The sequence below is a fragment of the Molossus molossus genome, unplaced genomic scaffold (assembly GCF_014108415.1).
Source record: "Molossus molossus isolate mMolMol1 unplaced genomic scaffold, mMolMol1.p scaffold_m16_p_4, whole genome shotgun sequence".
Lineage (NCBI taxonomy): Eukaryota > Metazoa > Chordata > Mammalia > Chiroptera > Molossidae > Molossus > Molossus molossus.
This window is the reverse complement of record NW_023425377.1, coordinates 120784530-120804100: the sequence shown is the minus strand read 5'-3', so window position 1 is coordinate 120804100 and position 19571 is coordinate 120784530. Positions and strand designations below refer to the sequence as shown.

The 19571-nt window shown below is 39.4% G+C and overlaps 1 protein-coding gene across 8 annotated transcripts in view; it reads left to right on the top strand.

The window, feature by feature from the left end:
• LARP1B (La ribonucleoprotein 1B) overlaps positions 1-18863 on the top strand; it is a 103342-nt gene extending 84479 nt beyond the window's left edge. Inside the window, exons 13-19 of one of the 8 annotated variants that reach the window (XM_036240568.1) lie at positions 5008-5177; positions 5637-5743; positions 10170-10360; positions 11348-11492; positions 16335-16444; positions 17114-17241; positions 18342-18863. In XM_036240568.1, the coding sequence (XP_036096461.1) occupies positions 5008-5177; positions 5637-5743; positions 10170-10360; positions 11348-11492; positions 16335-16444; positions 17114-17241; positions 18342-18587 (1097 nt within the window). In that variant the 3' untranslated portion in view covers positions 18588-18863. Of the gene's footprint in view, positions 1-916; positions 1079-5007; positions 5178-5636; positions 5744-10169; positions 10361-11347; positions 11493-12349; positions 12407-16334; positions 16445-17113; positions 17242-18341 lie in introns of those variants that run through there. The other 7 variants (XM_036240572.1, XM_036240570.1, XR_004956449.1 and 4 more) reach the window with 7 other exon arrangements.
• The last annotated feature ends 708 nt before the right edge of the window (positions 18864-19571 follow it).

Here is a 19571-nt window from a genome sequence, read left to right as displayed (position 1 = left end):
ATAATATGTCAAATTATTATAAATTGGTATATGATATGCTGTAAAAATACTGTAAAATATTTATTTTGAGATAACAAAAGTACTCCATCCATGGGTAAAATTCATACTGGATTAAACCTGGTACAAAAATAAATGTAAAACTGAAATAAACCTTAACTCTTCAATAGGAAAACATGAGATATAAATTAAAGTAGGGAGAACTGTGTGATGAACCCTGTGTACCTATCTCACCTAATTTCAACCAGTGTTAACAGGTTGATATTATTTTCTCATCTGTGCCTTGTTCCCTGTCTGTTTCTGGTATTTCATATTGAACCTCAAGCATCATACCATTCCTTTTATAAATATTCATTGTATATTGCAAACTGTTATATATAAATTTTTTATACCATTTTTCACATAAAAGTAGCATCAATTCCTTAACATTTTCTACTGCCCAGTTAGTTTGGTTGTTCCTGATCGTGTGAAATATATCTTTCTCAAATTGGCTGTTTGAATCAGGACTAAACAATGTTCATACATTGCATTTGATGGGCAGGACCATTAAGTCACTCATAATCTATAATCATTCTTCTTTTATTTTTCTGTGCCAATGATTTGTCAAAGAAACTGGATAATTTGTCATAGGATTTCTTATGATTTCCTTGATTGTACCTTCATATCATTTAATATGTTTATTTCCTCTGTTTCTTGTGAACTGGTATTTAGATATAGAGATATAGAGAATTTAGTATATTCAGGATATTTTGCTGGTGGCTAGACTATTTCTCTAGGAGGAGTTATTTACTTCTTATTGCATCATATAATGTCTTTCGGGCTCACTTTTACTGGTGTTTTGATGGATCTGATCATTAGGTTTGGATGTTATCAGCCTGATCCATTCATCATAAAGTTTCCCTTCAACTTTTGGTTTTAGTTCCGTTTTAGGCTCACAGCAAAATTAAGGAGGAAGGCACAGAGATTTCCCATGTACTCCCAGCCCCCAGCTTGCACAGCATCGCCCATCTGTTGAAGGAGGCTGCTTCCCCACAGCAAGCAGCATTGACACAGCCCAGTCACCCAAAGTCCACCATTTGCATTACCGGTTAGTCTTGGTGGTGTTCATTCTGTGGGTTTGGACAAATTTACAGTGACATGTATCCATTACTGTAGTATTATACATAGTGTTTTCACTGCTCTGAAAACCACTCAGTCTATAGTTTACATAGGTTTCATTCTTGGTGTTGTATATCTTTAGGGTTTTGATAGGTATATAATGACATGTATCTACCATACTAGCACGCAAAATAGTTTCACTACCCTAAAAATTCTCTCTGTTTTGTCTGTTCATCTCTTCCCTCCCCGCCCCCACCCCTGGCAATCACTGATCTCCTTACTGTCTCCATAGTTCTTCATTTCTAGAGTCTTGCATGCTTGGATCGTACGGTATGTAGCCTTTCACGTTGGATTCTTACACTTAGTAATGTGCATTCAAGGTTCCCCCATGTCTTTTCACGGCTTGATAGCTCATTTCTTTTTAGCACCGCATGATATTCCACTATCTGGATGTACCAAAATTTATTTATCTGTTACCTACTGAAGGACATCTTGGTTGCTTCCAAGTTTGGGCAATTATGAATAGAACCGCCATAAACATCCATGTGCAGGTTTTTGTGTGGACCTAATTTTTTAGTTCCTTTGGATAAGTACTAAGGAGGGGGATTACTCGATAGTACAGTAAAAGTATGTGTAGTTTTATGAGAAATAGCCAAACTGCCATCCTTCCTGGCTTGCATTCCCACCACCAATGATGAGAGGGAGTTGCTATTGCTCCAGATCCTCAGCAGCATTTGGTGGTATCAGTGTTCTGGGTTTTGGCCATTCTAACAGGTGTGTTATGGTATCTTGTATTAATTTACACTTCTCTGATGACATATGATGTGGAGCATCTTTTTTTATTTTCTGTTTTATTTTTTTTATAGAGCGGGAGGGAAAGAGAGAGAGAAACATTGATGTGAGAGAGACACATCAAGTGGTTGCCACCCACATGACCCCAACTGGAGCCAGGGACAAACCGCAACCGAGGTACATGCCTCTAGCGGGAACTGAACCCGGGTCTCTCTGGTTCACGGGCCGACGCTCTAACCGCTGAGCCAAACCGGCCAGGGTTGAACAGGTATCTTAAAGAAGATATATACAGATGGCAAATAAGCAAATAAAAAGATGCTCCATGCCCTGGCAGGTTTGGCTCAGCGGTTAGAGCGTCGGCCCGCAGACCAATGAGTCGCAGGTTCGATTCTGGTCAAGGGCACATAGCTCGGTTGCGATTCTTCCCGGCTCTGGTGGGGTCGTGTGGGAGGCAGCCACTCAATATGTCTCTTTCATGTCGATGTTTCTCTTTGTCTCTCTGTCTCCCTCACACTCTATCTGAACAAAAATGGAAAAATTTCCTTGGGAGAGGATTAAAAAAAAAAAAAAAAAAAGATACCTGTTCAGATCTTTGGCTCATTTTTTAAAATTGTGATGTTTGTTGTTGAGTTTTAAGAATTCTTTGTCTATTTAGGATAGCAGTCCTTTATCAGCTGAATCTTCTGCAAATATTTTAATCTGTGGCTTGCTTCTCATTCTCTTAACAGTGTTATTTGCAGAGCAGGCATTTTAAATTTTAATGAAGTTCAGCTTATCAATTATTTCTTTCATGGATCATGTCTTTGGTGTTGAATTTCCCCTCACCATTTTACCAAGTGGCTTTATGCAGTCATGATGAATATTCCCTAGATCTTCTGTTTCCTTAAAGTCACAACACAGCAGGTCCCTGAATGATGTCATTTCATTCACCATCATTTTGTTACAATGTTGATGAGATGCCAAAGGAACTTAACTCTTGTTTGTATCAATGAACTTGTGGTAAAATTGGTTTTGTTACATGTCATTTTGATTCAAGTCACAGAACCTATCCATGACATTAAATGCAGACTTACAGTACTTGTTTGAAAAAATCATTCCTTCTCTATTTCTTACCTTCAGTTCTTTAAAGAATATTCTTTTATCTTTTTTGGGGGGTTATCCTGATACTCAATTTTTACAGGAAAGGAAGGGTAAATACATGTTTCTTTCTTTTTCTTCAATTTATCAATTTTCAGAATAATGAGTTGGTGCTTATTTTATATGTTTAATTCATTTCAGTCATTATTTTTAGTGGTCAGGTCACTTCATTTTACTAGGGAGGTACCCTAAAGTTTTCTCTGGTGTCCTCATGACCTAAGCTAGTATTTTCTTTATTAACCTCACTGCTGGCTGAATCAAGATTTCCCAGGCTCATGTTATACTTGGCTCCAGACTTCATTTCTTTTAGCAGACCAAGTCTGTGGGGAATGGAATTTAGAGACCATAGTCTGGTTGCTAGAACCTTACTGTTTCTGGATTGTGTTGCTCTTAGATCTTTTACAAAGGCATTGGATTTTACATGTATTTCAGTTTAGGGTTATATTTGTATCCTTCAGATTATTTTAGTTGGTGCAAGGAAAACAGCGTGAACATAGTTCAGGTAAGCTGATCAGGCTTTGGGGGGGGCATACGCTTTCTCCTAGGAGCTGTTGTTGGCACTAATGTACTACTGTGACTGAGGCCCTTGCTTTCGGGAAGCCTGGGGCTTGGCCTGGGCATCTGATGGAATGATACGTGAGACAGTAACATTGAATACATCAACCAATAAATGGATAAAATGCAGAAGTGGCAAAATCAGGGCTGTCTTGTATTTCTTGATAAAGAGCCTAGACATACACCAGAGGCAAATGGACACACTGAAAGATTTTAGGTATAAATACAAACCGGCCTAGTTTGCTTCTCAGAACAGTCATCCTGGTAACAGTACGGAAAGTGGATTGGGAGGGGAGATGGCAAGACAGGGAGACGAGGTGACAGAGTGGGGACGGGAATAAGCCACACAGGCCAGGGCTGGAGCTTACATTTTTGATACTACTGCTTGATTCACGTGCTGCTTAATTATGACCGTAGGATTTTCACAAACGAATTAGTGAAACCAATGGAGAAAATAGTCAAAGGATTTGAATGGAAAGCTCATGAAAGGGGAAATCTGAGTGATGACTATACATATGAAAATGTGCTCCATTTCACTAGTAACCAAAGAAATACAAATACAATTTAAGTCTCATGAGATGGAAAATTAGTTAAAAAGTCTGAACAAAACCCAGCCTAGACCAGGATGTGAAATTGCTGGGACCTTGACCTACTGCTGGTGGGATTATAAAGTGGTGCAGCCACTGTTCAAAGCAGCTTGCGCTCAGTGTTCAGGAAGTGGGCAGACGCACATGCCCTTGGACTCGGCATTTCCATTTCAGATGTAAACACTGGAGAAATGCTCACACCTGTACCAGGAGACATGTTCAACGGTCTTCACTGCAAAACTGTCGATTATACCAAAAAATTGGAAATAACATAAATGCGGATTTTCAGGAAAATGGATACATTTTGATTTATTTGTATAACAGCATAGTATTCTGCAGTAATATGAATGATCAAAGCTATACAAACAGAACTTGAATATTCAGTTCACAAACAAAATATTAACTGAAAAAGCTTTCAAAATGATACCTATAGTATGATGTCAGTTTATAAAGTTAATTATGCAAAATAATATTATATGTATAATAATAGATAAAAATCTAAAATTTAAGACTCTGGTTCTCTGAAGAGGAAAAACAAAAAAATGTGATTAGGGAAGGTTAGAAAGTGGGCTCCAGGCTATTTTTCTTTAATTAAAACAACAACAACACATAGCAAAATTAAAATTTTGAAAACCTAGGTAATGTGTAGACAAGTGTTTTTTATTTTCATTTTTTTTATTCTTATATTCTTGAAATGTTTCTAATGAAGAAATTCTCTGAGAGTAGAGAATTGTAGACTTATCCTTTTTCTCAAAGTGAAATATTTTCCTAGCATTCAAATACTTTTTTTATTTTGCTGATTTGACTGATAAATTAGCTCAGAAGCTGCTTATTGTTTCAGAAATATCTTCGGCAGCAATGGCATGTTCGCTGCCAGCGGCAGTTCCAGAATCTCCTAGACTTTATCCTGCAAGGACACCCAGAACACCTCGAACACCCAGGTTACAAGATCCAAACAAAACACCAAGATTTTATCCTGTGGTCAAAGAACCAAAAGCCATTGATATAAAGGTACACAAAACAACCAGGAATATAAGCCTGCATTCGATATCCTTGAACATTACAAAACGAGACTTCTTAGTTTCTATCACGTTTAAAAAGGTATATTTTAGATTGTAAGAATCTGTTTAAAAATTTAAAAAAGGTATTTTACCATAGCGATGTTTTCTCGGGTTAAGGAGTAACTTCTTTACGGTTGGGTTAGTGTAATAAAAGATGATCAGAAGGTGTAATAAAGAGTTATAGGCAAAGTTGTATTGCCTTTCATTTTGGGTTGAAGCCTAGTCCGGGGCCTTGTTTGTTAAGTTTTGTGACTTGTGTGTGATAGCTTGAGTTTTGTGACTTCATATGATTTCATAATGTGCCCTCCACAGTATGGAAATGTTTGAGTTGGTTCACAGTCAGAGGGTTTTCATTTACTTGTAAAGTTCACACTAGTGAAAGTAATTGCAATGTTTGACTTTTCTTTAGAGTCCACGAAAGAGGAAAACAAGACATAGTACAAATCCGCCCCTGGAGTGTCATGTTGGTTGGGTAATGGATTCCAGAGATCATGGGCCAAGAACATCCTCTGTCAGGTACTGTGCTCGTCGAACATTGCTTTGTGCTGGATTTTAAGTCTGTTGAAAACAGTTACTAATTATACATTTAGAAATATTTAAAAATTAATGTTAACAAATTATAGAACAATGAAAATACTAAAAAAGAAACCAAAGAAGTTGAAATAAATGCTCTTGGATGATCTGATCTGATCTTTTTTTGTAGTCTCTTTCTGATCATTTTGATTGACCTGTATTCAAGTTTCCTAATTCTTTCCTCAGCTCTGACCTATCCAGTATGCTGATAAGCCCATCAAAGGATTTTTATTATTTTTTTTAACCTCACCCAAGGACACTTTTCCATTTTTTGTTCAGATAGAGTGGGAGGGGGAGAGAGAGAGAGAGAAACATCGATGTGAAAGGGACACATCGAATGGCTGCCACATACACGACCAACCAGGGCCGGGGACAAACTGCAACCGAGGTACATGCCCTTAGCGGGAACTGAACCCGGGTCTCTCTCGATCACAGGCCGATGCTCTAACCACTAAGCCAAACAAGCCAGGGCGGAATTATTTATTTTTGATATCTGTGTCATCTATAGTTTTTTCACTAAACTCTAATTGACTTCCTCAGAGAAGGGGCTCCTGGGCCTACCTGTACCTCATACTTCTCAGAAGATGACTTTGCCTTCCATTGTACTGCAGGAATTCTTTATCTCTGCTTTCCCTTGTCTCCCACTGCCCCCCCCCCCCAAGATAGTTTTTATTGATTTTAGAGAGAGGGAAAGGAAGAGAGAAACATCGATTGGCTGCCTCCTGCACGCCCCCTACTGGGGATCGAGCGCATGTGCCCTGACTGGGAATCAAACCAGTGACCTCTCGGTGCGTGGGATGATACTCAACCAACTGAGCCACACCAGCCAGGGCTCACTGCCCCCTTTTTCGAAAGTTCTTTCTTTCTGGCTCTTTGTGATAAGTGTAAGTAATGGTATAGTCATTGTAGTAAAATTATTTAATACTGCCTAACACTTACTACATTTTTTCAGTAATGCCCGGGGCACTGTGCTAAGTGTTTTATGGGCATTGTTTAAATTTTTGTAGATGTCTTCTTCAGACAGTAAATTCATGGATGGCAGAACCTCAGTGCCTGGCATAGGTCGTACTCAGTAAATGACCAGGTGAATAAACTACCTTCCCCATGTCAAGGCAGTCATGAGCCTGTGGGAACAAAATGCTGTTGAGTATAGAAGTGGTTTATACAACTTAAGTCTAATTTTTCCCTGGTTTATTTGGTTTACATGGCTGCTCATCTTAAAGAGACATTTCAAAGCAGGCTTATCCTTTACCAAGAGTCTCCTAAATTTTTACTGATTTTGCTTGGTTAGAAAGTGATGTTAGCTTTGGAAATTTACATGTAAAATATTAATTAACCATTAAGGAAAAAGGTTTTTTTCCTGCAATTTGGAGATTAAGTGCACCACTGTTCAATCATAGGCAGGTTAAACTTTTATTCATCCTTCCACAAAATTTTTTGAATACCTACTATATGAAAATTTTGTGTCTTGTGGAATGGTTTATTAAGACATAAGAGATGTATGTTAAGCCTTTAATGAGATTACTGCCTAGTTTGAGAGATATTTCTGATTGAGATATGATTATCGTGTATATATCTTCAAACCAGTTATTATGAGAAAGGCAAGAAGGTTCATCCCAACGGGGATGTCATGAGAAACTTCACTGAGCATAGACAGTAATATTGATATTGACGGATGAGTAAAATTTTAACAGACTAAGGTGGGAAACGAGAGGTAGAGGATCTATAAGGGAGAAAATAGCAAAGTTACCAGAATATAAAAATATATGGTGGTGTAGCACAAGGCACATAAGTTATATGTACTTGGAGAATAAGATAGGAGAATACCATAGTGGAATTTTATGGGAATTGATTCTTGTAAAAATTATGTCAGGCTTTGATCAGGCCCTTTTGAATATCCTGCTGCGAAAATTGGGCTCATTCTGTAGGTAATGGATTTTGAGCAGCAAAATGATATGATTTAGTTAAATGATTTTCAAACTTTTGGTTTAAGGACTTTTTCATACTTTTAAAAATGATTGAGGATCTCAAAGAACTTTCTTTTTTGGAGTTAAATAATTTACTGAACTAAAAAGTAAAACTGAATGCCTGGTTGTGGGCTCGATCCCCAGTAGGGGGTGTTCAGTAGGCAGCCAATCGATTTATCTCTGTACATCAGTGTTTCTCTCCCTTCCTTCCTCTCTCTCTAAAGAATCAATTAAAAAAAAAAAAACACAAAAGAGAGTAACGTCAGGAAAGATAGAAGAGAGAGAAGGACCAGGAATCTGTCCACTTAGACAGCAATTGTACTGGCAGAAACTCTGCATTGACCATTTTGGAACTCCAGAGTCTATTTTAACATTTAAAGTTTCCAGGGCAAAGCTGGTCTGGTAAACTGTGGTTAATGTTGGTCAACATCAGTGTTTGGTGTGGTAGCAGCTGCCCGTCTTCCACTCCCAGCTCTGTGACACACTGGGAAGACGGCTACCCACGTTTACTTACAGTGTGGCTGGCTGGAGCCAGGACGGGCAGCGAGGCCCTTGTCCTCCAGGTACTGGAGTGCTGGGTTCTGACTGCTGACTGCCTCTGATCGACACGGTGCAGACGTGTCTGGTGAGGGCCTACCTACAGTTTGCAGATCTTCTTGTCTGTTTACATGGTGGAGAGTAGCAAGAGAGGAGGCAGCCTCTCTCCTGCCTCTTCCAAGGGCACTAATCCCACCAGGAGAGCTCTCGCCTCATGACTTAATTCTCAATACCATCACATCGGGAGCAAGGAAGTCAACAGGCATTTATCTAGTCCTTAACAACAGCCATTGACTTTGATGTGCTGCAAAAGTGCTTGATGCTTCCTTGCATCCCATATTTCTCTAGTTGTGATAAAAAAAAAAAAACCCACATAAAAGTTACTGTCCTAACTATTTTTAAGTATACCGTTCAGTAATGTTAAGTATACTCACACTGTTGTGAAACATCTCCAGAAGTTTGTCATTTTGCAAAACTAAAGCTTCTGCCCCATTTTGTCACACACAATAAGGCATATATACTCAAGGGTTGAGATTTCATGAAGTAAATGGTTTTTTCTTCATCAAGAACATCCTAAACTGAAACTGGCATTTTTAATTTTAATTGCAAGTGCATAGAAGTAAATAATACTGTCTCCAGTAAGCAAAGTTTGGTGCTACTGTCTCAATTTGCAGCAGCAATTGTGTACACCATTGCTTTAGTAGTATCAGTACTAATGTTAACATGGTAAAAAGAGAAAATACTCTTTTAGTATTGCTGTGAAAGTAGTTTTGACCTCACAGACTTTCTGAAAGGTTCCTGGGAACCCCTTTAAGCGTCTACAGACCACACATTGAAAACCACCGACCTAGAGAAGTGTCTTAGGAAGATCACTTTGGTGACAAGATAGAGGAGGGAGCTAGAAACACGACCAGTTAGTTCCACCGAAGAGTCGGAAAGCCTAAATTTGAGTAATAGAATGCAAGAGGAGAGGATGAGACAGATGTAGGAGATATTTTAGAAGTAGAATTAATTTACAAAATTGCAGGTATGTCTTTGTGATAATGAAATTATTGCCTTTGTACCAGATTTATTCCTTATTTCTACTTACTCAATTTATATTATTAACCTATTATTACTCAAGAAAATTGAAAAATTTTCCAGTACCATAATAAAAAGAAAATTTAACTTACCCAAACTAAACTAATAATGGGTTTAGAAGAGGAATAAGCTGATTATTCAGTCATCTGCTTCTTGTTATTGTTTTATTTTTATTATTAATTTTTAAAGTATGTTTTTATTGATTTTAGAGAGAGGAAGGGAGAGAGAGAGAGAGAAACATTGATGAGAGAGAAACATCAATTGGCTGCCTCCTGCACACCCTCTACTAGGGATCGAGTCTGTATACCAGGCATTGCCCTGACTGAGAATCAAACTGGGAAGACACGCAACCATCTGAGCCACACTGGCCAGGGCACTAGTTACTGTTTAAGGGAATTTATGACCATTTAAACAAAATTTTTTAAAATTGATTTTAGAGAGAAAGGAAGGGAGAGGAAGATAGAAACATTGATGAGAGAGAACATCAATTGACCTCCTGCATGTCCACCCACTGGGGATTTGGCCCACCACCTGGGCATGAGCCCTAACGGGAATCGAACCAGCAACCTGTTGGTGCATGGGTCGACGCTCAACCACTGAGCGCACCGGCCGGGCTTATGACCATTTGTTAATAAACTTCTGTACACAAATGGCAATTCACATGTAGATCTATATGTCATTAATTTAGGAGAGTTTTGGGGACTAACGTCTTTTCCATTGCTCGCATTCCCAGTAATAAACAAATAGTGAAAATTGGTTTAAACACTGGGTTCTTGATATTTTAGTTTGAAGGCTTTCTGCCCCTCCTCACTCAGCAGTTCAAATACTTCACCTTCGGAAGGCGCACAGCTGGTGGGAAGTTACGGATGGACTCCTCATTCGTTCCCGAAGTTTCAGCACCCTTCTCACGAACTTCTGAAGGAAAATGGCTTCACCCACCAAGTGTACCACAAGTATCATCGAAGATGCCTGAGTGGTAAGATGCTTTTTCACAGCTCTATTTAAAATTAAAATAGTCAAATCTCGGTTCTCAAACGTCTCCCGTCTCAAACAGTTCACTTCTCAACGAGTATTGAAAAATTCAGATTGCGACATTTAATATCAAGATAGTCACGCTGACACCTGTAGGATCAGTCACCTGTAGGATCAGTCAAGCCTCTCAGGCGACAGGAGAGAGTGGGAGAGTTAGAGTCAGTTTACAGCTAAACCTCATGTTGTTGGCGTCTCAGGAAATTGTGCTGTGAATATTGTCGTGGTTTTTTTTTTTTTTGCTTTTGTTGCTGCTTATTATTATTAAATTTTTTATTTCATTTTAAAATTTTCATTTACATTTCATATTCTTTTTGGTTTTAAAGTGTTTATAGATTAAAAAGTACGTTAGATATAAGATATATTATTAGATATGTATAGATATATTATATATATTATTATCTTATATATGTTATCTATTATATATATAGATATAAGATATTTATTAGATATATTATTAGATATAAGTTATGTACTACATATAAGAAAGGTTAAAATAGGAAATCATTTGGGGGTCTGGAACAGATTAATTCAATTGACATTATTACTAATGGGAAAAAATGACCTGGGTTTTGAACAGACTTCCAGAATGAATTAAGTTTGGGAAACGAGGTTCCTCTGTAATTCTAAAAAGTTCAAATTGTGCCATTTAATATCAAGATATTATTTTATTTGTTATGCTAATAATTAACTTAAGTAAATGTGTTTATATATTCTTATTCATGAATTTTGCAGTTTAGACACATGAAGAAAGAAAGTTTACTATATTTTTGTTACTACTGACAAATGCTTAAACTTGTTTAGAAGAAACCCGAATACGTTTTGAGGATTAATATGTTGCAGCTTTCTTTATTTTAAGTTATGTAAAACATCTGCTTGTTTTGACTTTTAACATTTTAATTTTAAAATGTTTTATTATTTTAACTTTTTCCAGACAGAAAGCGCTTGGGAGTTGGCCGGTCCCAAGAAATGAATACCCTCTTTCGCTTCTGGTCCTTTTTCCTCAGAGACCACTTCAATAAAAAGATGTACGAGGAATTTAAACAACTTGCTTGGGAAGATGCAAAAGAAAACTACAGGTCAAATATTTTTTTACCCTTGGAGAGAGAGTTTTTAAAAAATAAGAACTAGTATTGAGAAGTAGCCCTGTTTTGAACTGTGACGGGATCATCACATAACCGGAGGGAGGGCTGTCCTGGTTTTCTATAGCTGCATACCAGCCCCCCAACTCAGAGGCTTAGAACAACAAACACAGTCCAGTTCCTGTGGCTCAGGCCCAGGAGCAGCGCAGCCCGGCTGTTCTTGCTCAGACCCCGCATGACATTGCGGTCGAGGTGTTGGCTGGCGCTACAGTGTCTAAAGCAGCGGTTCCCAACCTGTGGGTCGCGACTCCTTTGGGGATCGAACGACCCTTTCACAGGGGTCGCCTAAGACATAACAGTAGCAAAATGACAGTTGTGAAGTAGCAACGAAAATAATTTTATGGTTGGGGGTCCCCACACCTTGAGGAACTGTATTGAAGGGTCAGGCAATAGGAAGGCTGAGGACCACTGGTCTAAAGACTTGACTCAGGCCGGAGGCCTCTCCTCCAGCTCCTTCCCATGGCTCTGGGCAGGAGGCTTTGGTTCCTGAGCACACGGGCCTCTGCGTGCCTCAGGGCCTCCCACAGCCTGACCGCACTCAGAGCTGGAGCTGCACCAGAGGATGAACTTCGAGGGGAGGGAGGCTTCGGTGTCTTCAGAACCTGTACTTGGAGGCGGCTGTACCCGCACCCCTGCCACATTGCGATGGTCATAGGCCCGCCCGCGGGCAGTGCAGAAGGCTTGTACAGGTTGTGACTGCCAGGAGGTAGGATCCTTTGGGACCGTTTCAGGGACTGGCGTAAAGGCCAAATGAAATTGGACTGACTTCCCTCTCTCTTGCCCCCCCATTACAGACTTCCTTGCATGTGCTTATACATCTCCAGATTAATACACGCTTGAGCCAAGAGAAAGTAAGGCCTCTCCTGATGTGTCCAGACTTACCCGTCCAGCCTTGTTTCTTCCCACTGCTAGTCCTCCGGGCAGCACTGGTACTGGGCTGCGTGTTCTCTGGCGGCCGAGCCCTCTAGCGTCCAGACGTCTGTACATATTCTTACCTCTGCTTGTTCCCCTTCCTCCCTCCACTTTGCTAACTCTTTCTCTTTGTCCAGGTTAGACCTTGCTTTTCTGAGAAGTGTCCAGGGGGGATTTTGAGGGTGCCCATAGGACTGTGGAGACCAGACCAATAGAGGGAGAAGGAACACGAAGTGGACCCCTACAAGCTATGTATTCCTTGGTATAGGGAGAAAGAAGTGACAAAGAGGAAAAAAGATAATTTTCTTCTCAGTATTTTCTAAATTTATCCTTCAAGTTCCAAAAGTGGATTTCTCATATAAATTTTTAAAAAGAATATATTATTAATCAGATATTGTGATCTTTAAGAGGAAAAAATTACATTTGCACTGACTGGTAAAAAATAAAGCCCATTTAATTTGCATCTAGAATCTATATCTTGATAAAGAAGGACAGATACATGGTATGTGTACCTCTTATTCTCCCCTCCTCGGTACACTGCTGACCTCTCTAATCAATCCCAGCAGTTTCAATATCATTCTTGAATTCAGACTTGTAGTCTGATCACAACTTCAACAGCTACTGTTAGCCAGTTTACCAGAGTTGACACCAAAGGCAAAGTCTGCCATTTCTGATCGCGAGGTTCTCATTCACCCTGTGGTCTGTAACCCAAGGGAGAGTTGCAAGATCAATTTAGTGGTTCTGACTTGCTTAAAAAAATACAGTAAAAAATATAGTAAAATTGCACTGAACATAGTAAGGATAAATTGTTTCACAATTCATATATACGTAGACATTTAAGAATAGTCTGGAAAACTGACATGTGCTTTTATGTACACACATAATGTATGTGAGTGTTGTATTAAGTTGATCACAAATTAAAATATTTTTCTTACTATTGAACTCTGAAAAGTTTGAAAGCCATTGTTATCAATAATTTCAGTATGTTTTGCTGTTTAAGCAAACAATTTGTAATACTTTCTAATATTTTCCTGATTAAGTTCCTACCAAAGTCTAGGTTGGGAGTCCCTCTTCTCTGTTCTTCTGTGTATGTCTGTAATAGTTTTTAACACTGTTTTATAATTTTGGGTCTGTTTCTTCAGTGTTCATGACTAGACTGGTTGGCTGTTTCTTAGGAAGTGTAGCACAGCACGGGAAGGCTTTGAGATGAGACCTGGCCCATTCATTTACTGTGACTATGGCAAATTATAATCCCCCTAAGCTTTAGGTTCTTTATAAATTGGGGGAAATTATAGTAGGTACCCTCATAAGGTTATTGAGAAGATTAAACAAAATGACATGTAAAGGGCTTAACGTATTACCTGATACATAGCAAGTGCTCAACGCGTGGTTATTGTTAGGAAGAAGGTCATTACTAAATACAGTGATACCTCGGTTCTCGAACGCCTCGGTTTTCGACCAAATGGAGATTCGAGAAACTTTTGTCTCGGAATCCGAACAAATATTTGGAACTCGAACTTCCGAGATGAGCCGAGTTGAACCGAATGGCGTTCATTCGGCCCAGCGCGCCTTGCTCGCGTCATCAGTGTGAGTGCAGAGAGAGAGTCACGCTTTGTGGAGTCACGCTTTCCTATTGGTTTCATTGCTTCGGTTCTCGACCGTCCTCCTGGAACGAATTATGTTCGAGAACCGAGGTATCACTGTATATTCATTAACAAAAAGTAGCATTACGATGGTTTCAAGGAGGGAGAGAAATAACATTTATTACATATCTTCAGCTGGGGTCGTAAGTGTTTTACAGGTAGTATCTCAACTACTCTTGAAAGGTAGGATATTATTACCCTATTTACAGGGATGTAGTTATAAGACTAGAATTCAACTGTAGTTCCTTCTGGTTCATAGCCTTTAAGCAATGAGGCTGGGCAAGTGAGTCAATGACAACTAAGAGGCCGGTCATTTGCCCCTGCTCTCTTTATTTTTCAATCCTCACCTGGGGACATTTTTTCATTTTTTGTTCAGACAGAGCGGGAGGGAGAAAGAGGAAGACAGAGAGAGAGAAACATCGACGTGAAAGGGACACATCGAGTGGCTGCCTTCCGCACAACCCAAACAGGGCCGGGGACAAACTGCAACCGAGGTACGTGCCCTTAGCGGGAACCGAACCCGGGTCTCTCTGGACCGCAGGCCGACGCTCTAACCGCTGAGCCAAACTGGCCAGGGCCATCCCTGCTCTTTACTCCAGCAGTCATGCCACACATTTGGATTGTGTTAATGTCATACTTTCGGTCTTTGGGATTCATTTGCTAAGAAATAAGAGTAAAAGTCAAATGTTGTTTTAGTATATTGGCCTTTGCCAATAATCTAAGGATTCTAACATTCCTCTAAAATTTTACTTTGATAAAAACCAAAAGTTCTCAGTTCTGCTTTTCAGAGAGAAAGAAAGAAAGGGGCCTTGGCTTCACCAAAGATTCTGATTTCATGGGTTTGCAGCAGAGCCTGGGCATCAGTATGTGTTAAAAGCTCCCAGATGATTCTTCTATGTAGCCAAGGTTGAGAGCCACTGGTATCAATGTAACATCCCATAAGAGGACGGTCAAGGCAGATTTGTCCCTCTGAGCTGCTGTTCCTTTAGTCCTTAGTTCCCGTAGCCTTCGGTCATAAACGAACTCAAAGAATAGCATCACTTCTGGCTGTCAGAGCACAGGGCTCTGGTTTGTGTGTGGGTGTGTAGTTGGTGGTCCTGCCTTTCTCTTGGCAGATTGCTGTTCTTCTGGACTGTCGCTGTTTTGTAAATAAGCCAGTTACAACACACACACGCACACACGCACACACGCACGGACCGGCTGTCATTCTTTACCTTGTAAGTAAACTGGTTACAAAAGACACACACACCCTTCTTCCGGTGAGTAACAGCCAGGTGATGTTCTGTTCCCAGTACTGTGATGAAGACAGTATCACCTCTGCTGCACTGAGGCACCTGGAATGACAAGGGTTTTACAGCCGAGGAATCTTTTGTGACGTATTTTAGTTAAGTGAGCTGTGCTGTTGACCTTGTCTGTTCTCCTGGATTCGGCTCATCACTATTAGTGGGAGGTTGAGTCCACGTAGTTTGCTGATCCACTGTCCACGATTTGTCTCAGATCCTCTGGGTAGTTTTAGGAGGGAACAAAGGAATTTATTTTCTGATTTATGTAGTGATTACAGTTCTTTCAGCAAAATGTGTTTTGTGAAATGTACTTTATCACTAAAGCAGAGAGGATCTCTTAAGAGCCATTTAATTATGTTTGTCCCTTTGTAGTGGAATGAGTCAACCACACCTCGGGTCTGGAGCACAAAAAGTATGGTCTTTATCTCTCTAGAGTAAAGATTATGTTCAAGGGTATTTAATACTATGCACAAACATGCCATTGTAAACCTTGGTTTGGGAACAATCTAAAACATTCCTAATTTGTCATTAAATCTTTCGACTAGTTCTTCAGCAATACTGGGGAGAGATCCTTTGTCCAAAGAAGTTCTCTTCTGGTTGTCCAAGGGCTCCCTCACATTCTGTGGGTTCCCAGTGTACCTCGGGAGGTGCTATGGCTGAGTCAACAAAAATAGCAAAGCCAAATAAAGATGACAGATCACGGCTTCAACTAAACATCTGCGTTCTAAACATTTAGACATGTATTTTTAAAAAAATGTATCTTTGTTGTTGAAGGGGAGACAGCTGTAAACATGTATTTTTAAACATACATACATTTAAACATCTTTTTTTTGTTTGGGATTATTTATGCCATGTTTGCTTACATCAATGCTGTTAAACATGAGATGTTGGCATTGTCATAGCAAAAACTTAATTATAAACATTTTATTTCTTTTCCATAGGTATGGATTAGAATGTCTGTTCAGGTTTTATAGTTATGGACTGGAAAAAAAATTCAGACAAGAAATTTTTAAGGATTTCCAAGAAGAAACCAAAAAAGACTACGAATCTGGTAAACAACAACAACAACAAAATCTTATTCCTTTTGTTAATTGTAAACCCGAGCCTGTCAGTAAATAGGGAATTCATCGCTTTTTTCTTAAAGACCTTCAGGCCACTGTTGCGGTGTTTGATGAAGGAGACCTTCCCTGCGAGGTGGTGGAAAATAACTACTCCCAAATGTTTTCTCTGCGGGGTTGTATTTTGTTATGATTGACTTTACCAACATGATGACTCACTGATGTTCTCTCACATGAACATTCTGTGCAGCATCAGTGGGTGTGCCTGGGGTGGTGGAGCCCACAGGGGGTCAGCACAGGCTCTGGGCGAGGTCTGAATCCATTCCCACCACTTAGTAACTGTGTGACCTTGGGCCCGTTACCTAACCTTGTCAGTTTCAATTTTCTCATCAGTAATATATTCAAAAGCAACTCTGTTCCCGGGTTGTATATATGCTTCAAATTAGTTTAATATATAATAAACCACTGAAATAATAGTTGTTACATAGCAAGTAAATGTTAGCTGCCTTTATTCATTAAAATGTCTAATTCTCAAGATCTAGATAATGTATATATTGAAGATAAATGGTTTATTGCTAGTAGGATTATGTTTGATATGAATCATTTAAAAAATTTTTTATGTGATTTATTGTGTCTATTTTTTTTGTTGTTGTTGTTACTAGGTCAGCTGTATGGATTAGAAAAGTTTTGGGCTTATCTAAAATATTCTCAAGTTAAGACACAGGCTGTTGACCCAAAACTTCAGGAATACCTCTGTAGCTTTAAGAGGTTAGAAGACTTCCGCGTTGATGTAAGTTTCAAGTACTTTCCTCTGTATTCTTTTCATTATCCTTATATTTTGAGTTATCAGTGACTTCCTCAACTTTAATTGTTCTTTTATTTGTTTTTTTAACTTTTATTTTGAAAATGTAACTTTCCAGTTTTGAAATCAAACTTTAAGACAGGTGCAAACATAGCACAGAGAATTCCCATATACTCTTTCACCCACACTTCCCAAATGCTAGCGTCTCACCGACCACAGTGCGGTAGGCAGGGCGCTGCAGTTTCGACCTGCCTCTGTCGTTCGACATGCCGCAGACTCAGTGACGTTTATGTGGCTGTGGTGCTGTTTTCACCAGCAGCTCGAGGACTTTCATACACTCTTACAGTTTTCATGACATATGCTGATGGGACGTGAATTTTGGCCTTTTTTTTTTTTTTATCATCCTCACCCGAGGACATTCTTCCACGGACATTCTCCCACCTTTTGTTCAGGTAGAGTGGGAGGGAGAGAGAGGAACAGAGAGAGAGAGAAACATCGATGTGAAAGGGACACATCGAGTGGCTGCCACCCGCACAACCGACCAGGGTCGGGGACAAACTGCAACCGAGGCACGTGCCCTTAGCGGGAACCGAACCCGGGTCTCTCTGGACCACAGGCCGATGCTGTTAACTGCTGAGCCAAACCGGCCAGGGCTATTTATCTGTTTTTAAACATTACCATTTAAGCAAGCCCAGGATAGGAGGTTAGAGCTGAGGAGGGGGCTAGAGTTATAGATGCTTTGAAATGAACAGAAATTGAATAAAGACAGAAAATAGCCTCTGTGAAACATTTTCTTGAAGCAAGGAACCCAGCGTATGCTTATGCCCTACTATGTAGTACAAGCCCTAAATCAGGAGAGAAGCTTAATAAACATGTGAGTGAAAAGAATGAAAAAATACTAGCAGGTGGATTTAGCTGGGGAAGACATTAATGTTTAATACCTTAGATTGCTGTTAAGTCTTTGTTACACTAATAAAATCTGCTGAAGTGCCAAACAGTTTCCTCTTTGTTGGAAAAAGTCTGGCCTTAGATTTTAATGGGAGAAAAAATAGTATAATCGTCGCTGTGTTTTCTTTCATAATTTGCAGCCCCCTATTAGTGAGGAATTTGGAAGAAAAAGACATTCGTCTACTTCTGGTTCAGAGAGTAATCGCCATAGACTTCCATCTAATTCCTCCACAAAGTCACTCAATGCTGCTACTCCTGCACCTGCCAGTCAGCTTCAGGCTCCAGGAAACTCTCCCCGAAGGAACGTGTCGCAGGAGCCCAGTGGCAGTTCGCACCCCCCGAGCGCTGCCTCTGTCTCCACAGACGGTGACACGTCTGAGAAGTAGACGCTCATGGAAGCTGTTTGCCCTTGAAATCAACATTTACATCGATATTCATTTGGGAAAACCTTCTGATGTTTGTGATAATCAGAAAAAAGAAAAAGGAAGAAAAGTGGTAGCAATTTTTTTTCAGAGCAAGATCACTTCTGAAAACGTTTTCCCCGACTTCGTGAACAAGGATAGTTTTGGTGATCTATTACAGAGATCCTCTAGTAATGAATAGGTCTCAGAAGTTCTTTTTCAAAGCCATTGTTTACAAGAACAGCATTCCTGAAATATATTAAAAAACAACACAAGGAATGCCTAACATTTCAGCTCATACTTCTTAAAGAAGATATAGTATGTTGTATTCATCTCTTCTATAGAGCTTTCTTAAAGAATTCAGTTACCCCACTATCAATTCATATTTGAACTTATCAAAAACAAAAGATGACGTATATATTTTTTTAATTCAGAAAAAGAATATGAAATGATACATTTACTTTTAGATGTATAGTTTAAAGGACCCCCCCCCCCTTTTTTTTAAACAACAGTAGAACTATACTGCAGCTATATTAAAGCATATGCACTTCGGATGCTAGATTTTGCTTTTTCCCCTGCGAGTTTAACCTCACAATTTCCATAGTTACTGTTGCGTTGGTGTGGAGTGCTGTGAATTGGCATTAGTTGGTTACATATTAGGAGTGATTTACTTTTTGCGACTCTATATAAACCTACAAGAGTGATTGAAAAGTAGTGAAAACTGGGCCTGGAATATTGTCCCGAATTAATGAAACCTTGCACCGTTTGGAATGCACCTGCTGTGTGTAGATCTGCAGGTGGGAATGTCCCAAACAGGTTACCTTCGTACTTAATTTTTCCTTTTTGTTTCTTTTAGTTTTGTTTTATGCTCGTGTTTTCAAGAGTTACAGAAAATTGATTTCTAATTTTTATTGCTATTGCAACTGATGTAAATGATAGTTTCAGTTTTTGTGGGAATTAAAAAATAAA